At 39.8% G+C, this 6000-nt stretch overlaps 1 protein-coding gene across 1 annotated transcript in view; it reads left to right on the top strand.

Moving 5' to 3' along the window:
• The first annotated feature begins 307 nt into the window (after nucleotides 1-307).
• Nucleotides 308-6000, top strand: part of LIPI (lipase I) — a 32274-nt gene continuing 26581 nt past the window's right edge. Inside the window, exons 1-2 of the mRNA XM_065419088.1 lie at nucleotides 308-386; nucleotides 3644-4020. Coding sequence (XP_065275160.1) covers nucleotides 308-386; nucleotides 3644-4020 — 456 coding nt within the window. The remainder of the gene's footprint in view (nucleotides 387-3643; nucleotides 4021-6000) is intronic.

The following is a 6000-nucleotide window of genomic DNA, read 5'->3' as shown; positions in this document are numbered from 1 at the left end:
TCAACTACTCACAAGGCATAGACCCATGTTAGTCCAGTAGTTCCCAAGGAGAGAGAAAGAAGGGCAACTGACGATTAGAAAAAAAACACAAAAATAACTCTGAAAGAACCGAATATGCATCACCAATTTAAGTAAGGAAATAGGAGGAGTCATGAATTGCAAAAGCTTGAACATTGGTTTTTGCCCTTTGCAAAGTCACTTCCTTCTCTTCACCACACCTGTTGTATCAGTGACGTTTCATTGTCAGATCATAGTGTAAGCTAGCACACCATAAGGAAATACTAAAATCTTCTCCATTCAGTTGTGGATGTTACGTGTTGCTTTTCACAATTTCCATATGTTGAAGTTGTTTCTCTTCATCTTTTTGACATGCTGGGTGAGATCAGGTAAGAGAGCCACTAAAAGTTCCTCTTGGCTTTTTCCAAGCAAAGCAAACTAACTTTTCTAACTGCAAAATGACATGTAGATTAAACCTTATGAATCATGATTCATATAACAAACAATTAGTCAAGTGAACTTGACTGATTTGAAATTAGGACAAAGTTTTTCAGTGTAAGGTAAATAAAGAGAAAACATGATACCTTATCTCCTTCCGCATTTTTGTACACAAACATAGAAGTATGTGCACTTTGTATTGTGGAAGTGTATGAGAACTGTAAAATAGTTTTTGCAAAATAGTTTTAAACATAAAATGAGATTATTCAGCATTAATTTACTAGGTATGAAGACTTTCAAAGTATATTTTACAAATGTATGAGTTTGTTATTTTTTGTTATGTACACTATAATTTGTTTGTTAAAGCCCTTCCAATCAAAATATGTGTTTATGTAAGGTTCTCTCTGTCCTAGCCTCAAAAGCCACTAAGTGAAGACAAATATAAAAGAAATTGTACAAATTTAAACAGAAAACGGTGAAATGATATATATTTACGGGAATAAATACAACTGCCCAACTGATATTTATAATTTTCTCATGTGATAAAAGTACATATTTGAGTATTCTCTCATGAGGGTGTATAAAAAGCAATGTTAGTTATACAAATGTTAGTTATACGTTGCATTGCCCTCTTTAACACTACAAAAGTCATTTTCCCTCTCTTGATATTCACCCCTTCTTGTCAACTGTTGAGAATAGGCCACTTCCACCTTAATTGAATTGGCCTTGTTAGCACTGACCCCCCACTTAGTAAGGCAACTCCAATGTTTTCACGTGCTGTATATATATGCTGCTTACTGCATTTTTCATTACATGCATCTGATGAACTGAGTTTTAGCCCACGAAAGCTTATGCCCAAATAAATTTGTTAGTCTCTAAGGTGCCACAAGGACTCCTCGTTGTTTTTGCTGATACAGACTAACACGGCTACCACTCTGAAACCTGAAACCAATAAATGTTGCCTCAAAAATGTGTGAAATCGAATTTGCAAAGCTTCCTGTTTGCTTAATGATTTACTGCTGAACAGTCTCAAATTATTTATAAACATTTCAAATCCATGTGAGTTTTTATCTAATTCCACAATATAAAGTATGCATAAGTGTACAAAGCAGATGCTTTGTCCTTTTTCCTGTATTTACTTTTCAGTGAACACCTTTTATACTCTATTCATACTTGAAAGTAAACTTGTGAGATATGTTTAACTCTTATGTAGCATACCTTTCAGCTAATAGGTTTCACTCATCTTTGATATCTCCAACAGGATAGGCCTTTGTGTTTCCATTGATCTAAGTCTGATCTCCCTTACATTGGTTTTATGCCAATGTAATTCCATTGACTTGAATGGAGTTATTCCTGATTTACAATGATGTAAGTGAGAGGAGAATTGAGCTTCATGAGTAGATAATATCAAAATAGTCCCATTAATGTGAAGGAACATTTCAATATTTAAGGTATCTCAGTGTAATTCACTACACAGGTTTGAGAAATACATGGTAATAATAATTTTATCTAATTGTAAGATAGTGATATCCATTTTGGATTTTCTAGAGGAAGAACAGCTGTTTCATAGTACACCGAAGGAAAATGTTGTACAGTTTAGCTGTGAATCTGAATATTTAAAATGCAATTAGATGTCTAAGTAATTTTTTTTTAACTGAAACTGTCTCCAGCATGTAGTTGTGGGTGTGTGAATGGCATGTGTGAGAGAGAATTTCTATTTTAGTTTTCTCACCTCACCTAACATTGTCATGATTTGAAAACCAGAAATTAAATTTGACAGATGATAACATTTCAGGATCTTGCCAATGTAAGACATTTAAATAGGACCTTTTGATGTTGTTAGTATGAAGATCAAAATAATTGCATCTGAATCTGAACTGTTCTTAAATTTCAGAATTCCTCACTTTACTAAGATTCACTATATACCAGTCTATTAAAGATTACAGCCAGATGTGTCTTCTTTTATTAGTTATCTGATTTAGTGAGTCATATTAATCCACAAAGATGTAACCCATTAAATAATAACTGCAAATTACTTAAAAATAAAATAAAACATTTAAAACACTTTTATTCAGAAAAAAATGGTATTTAATTTTAAAAGTCAGGAATTCCAAATATGTATTAATTATGGTTACAATAATTTCTAATGAGGTGACTGAATGAATGAGCAGAGAGAAATTTTGTGCCTTTCCAGATGATAGAGCAGGAAGACTCAGGACTTTTTGTAACCCTGCTCTGTCACCTTATTTTGGTTTTCATTAACCCTGCATATATCCACTGTTCTTTGCAACGTCAAGTCCATTTCTTGCAGTAACCTTGCTTTGGTCTGGTTATCAATTATTCCACAGATAATTTGGCCTCTAATTATTCCGTCTGTTAATTGTTGAAATTCACATGATTTATCTTGGTTATGTAGATTTGGAACATAGAGTTCAGAGATCTCACCTGTCAGTTGGTTTCTTGATTAAAACAATATAAAGGACCTTTCCAAGTGACGTTCTTATGTGGATCACAGTATTCTTGATTTAAAAACAAACAAAACACACATTTGTCAGCTAGTTTGTAATCCTCTTCATGCTTCCACCGCAATGCACTGTGGATATCGAGGGCCTCTGGACCTGCCATGTGTAGCTGTGTGGGTGATTTAACCATGTCCACTTTCTCTGTAATGCCACTTGGTTCCAGCGAACTGTGAAAGTGCTGCAACCACTTCCTCCAATCTCTGCCAGATTCCCATTTATTTTTTTGCCTATTTATAGAGTCCTCAGTAAACTGAAAACTTAGTTTAAATAACAAGCTTACATGAAAAACTACCATTTAGGAGCAGAGTAGTTACTATTCCTCTTCCTACTTCTAACTTTCCAAGAGAAATTGACAGTTTGTATTTTTATACTTAGTTTTATATAAAGAGGCATATGACAGGAGAAACTGAGAACGGTTTGTTAAAATATTGGGGGCCCAACCTTCAGTTGGGTAAATCAGCTTTGAAGTCCATTGAGCTGTGTTGATTTACACTAGCTGTGGATCTGGCCCCAGATTTGTGTCACAGAGTTGGAATGAGCATAGGCTTTAGACGAGTTCAGAATGATAGAATAAATGGAAGTACTTCAACCTTTGTGGACAATTAGAGAAAGAAAGAGTGTAAAAGAATGGCCTTTTACATAGTCTAACTGATCAAACAATTGTCTAACATTTTTATATTTTTCAGATACAGAACAAAAATGTCAAGAGTTCACAGATCTTAGCATACACAATGCTTTAGCTGGGACAGATCTAAAAGTGAAACTGCTGTTGTACACAAGGACAAACCAAAACTGTTCTGAGAGTCTCAGTGAATATAATACAACAGCATCTACATATCTGGATGTGACCAAGAAAACTGTCTTTATAGTCCATGGCTTAAGACTAACAGGCTCTGCACCAATATGGCTGAACGACATGAAAGAACTTCTGCTGTCTTTAGAGGACGTTAACCTCATTATAGTAGATTGGAACAGGGGTGCTACAACTGTAATTTATCATAATGCTGTCCACAACACCAGAAGAGTTGCAGAAATCTTGAAGAAATATATTGACCAGATGTTGGTAAGGTAGACATTTACCCTGGAGGTAAATGATTTAAAATAGTATAGCTTTGGGTGGTAAAAAAAAAAGTGTTCAAAATATAGTGGTCTCAGAAAGAACACAATAAATACCATACTTTGAAATGTTTGTACTAATGCTTACATTAGTGACTGCATGAAGTTACTACTGCATCACTCACAGGGCCGGCTCCAGGCACCAGGCAACCAAGCACGTGCTTGGGGCGGCACCTGGTAAGGGGCGGCCAATCTTGGGGTGGCGGGGGTTCTGGCAGCGCGGCGCTCGGCGGGGGGTGTTTGGCGGCGCGGTGCTCCGCGGGGGGCGGGGGGTGTTGGCGGTGCTGCGCGTGCGGGGGGGCTTCAGCAGTGCAGCGCCGCGGGGGGCGGAGGTGTTTGGCAGTGGGGCGGGGGGTGTTCAGCAGTGCAGCGGGGGGTGTTCAGCAGTGCAGCGGGAGGGCGGGGGCTGTTCGGCGGCGTGGCGCTCGGCGGGGGTTTCGGCGGCGTGGCGCTCCGTGGGGGGCGGGGGTGTTCGGCAGCGCGGCACTCGGCGGGGGGCGAGGGGTGTTCAGCAGCGCGGCGCGGGGGGTGTTCGGCAGCGTGGCAGGGGGGCGGGGGCTGTTCGGCGGCGCGGCGCTCGGCATGGGGTGTTCGGCGGCGCTCCACGCAGGGGGGTTCAGCAGTGCGGCGGGGGGTGGGGGGTGTTCGGCAGCGCGGCGGGGGGCGGCGGTTGTTCGGCGGCGCGGCGCTCGGCGGGGGGGGTTTCGGCCGCGCGGCACTCGGTGGGGGGGGGGGGGGTGTTATGGCGGGGCGGCGCTTTTATTTGCTGCTTGGGGCGGAAAAAAAGTTAGAGCCGGCCCTGATCACTCACATATCTTTGTTCCCACATCTGCTCCCATTGACGTCAAAAGCAGTTTGAGCACTTTATTTCAATGGAACCGAGATTGTATTTGAATCACTTTGTCAGCAAGGAGTTTCAGATGCATTAAGCAAAGAGCTGCTATCTCAGAGGAGAAAGGTCACGTGAAGGATATGCAAAACTCTAGACCATTACATTATTAAAAATTGTTGCATCAGGTACTCCTTTAAGTACTAAATGAGATGCAAAGAAAGCCCACTTATGAACATTTCTTATATGGAATGTTTATCAGAAATCATTGATATAAGGCAGTTAAAAAACAGTTCTCCATTATACAAAATATTTTATATACTAGTGCTAACAGGAGCAGCTAAAACAATTGTTGATGAATAAAAGTCTGAGCCAAAGCCCACAAAGTCGGTGGAAAGACCCACCCATGGACTTTACTAGGTTTAGGATCAGTCCTTAATGAAATGGACAAAAATAATTTAAAGTCTCATTTATTTAATTATCAATTTTATTGTTTGAATTTCTTCCATCCCCATCACTTCCCATCCTGAGCATTCTCAGAAAGTTTGAAGATTCTGTAACAAGAAAATATCTGCACAAAGGTTAACAGAAAGAAAGTGGGTTTTGTGGGAAAGTGGTAAGAAGAGATGACAGAAGATATGACACACTATAGCATGGCCTCTAGGATCAGCTAATGCTGATTGGGTTGTATTTGCTAATTTACAAAAATATGGTGGAAAACTGACATAAGACTAAAATAATTATAACAATGTAGGCACAGTCCCATACTGGGGTAGACAGGACTACATATTGCATAATCCCAGGTCCCTGATGCAGGCTACTGCTTGCCACTTACAGTAAGCAAGTAGGCTACCTAGTGGAACAGTGGCTGCACCACACGCATTGAGCAGATCTTGCTCTGCTACAACTTGTGTTACAGTAAAATGTTCACGAGGGGGGTAAAAAGTAGGGGTAAAGATGTTAAGGCCCAGGACTCCAAACGTCATACTGACAAAATGATTGTCATGCAGCCATTTAGTTGTTAATTCACCTCCAGAACAGGAATAATATATCATACCTCTAGGACTGATTGAGAGAAGTTCCCAATCCCATGACCTT

The sequence above is a fragment of the Emys orbicularis genome, chromosome 1, assembly GCF_028017835.1.
Source record: "Emys orbicularis isolate rEmyOrb1 chromosome 1, rEmyOrb1.hap1, whole genome shotgun sequence".
NCBI lineage: Eukaryota > Metazoa > Chordata > Testudines > Emydidae > Emys > Emys orbicularis.
The sequence above is the reverse complement of the archived record's forward strand: the minus strand, read 5'-3'. Positions and strand labels throughout refer to the sequence as shown.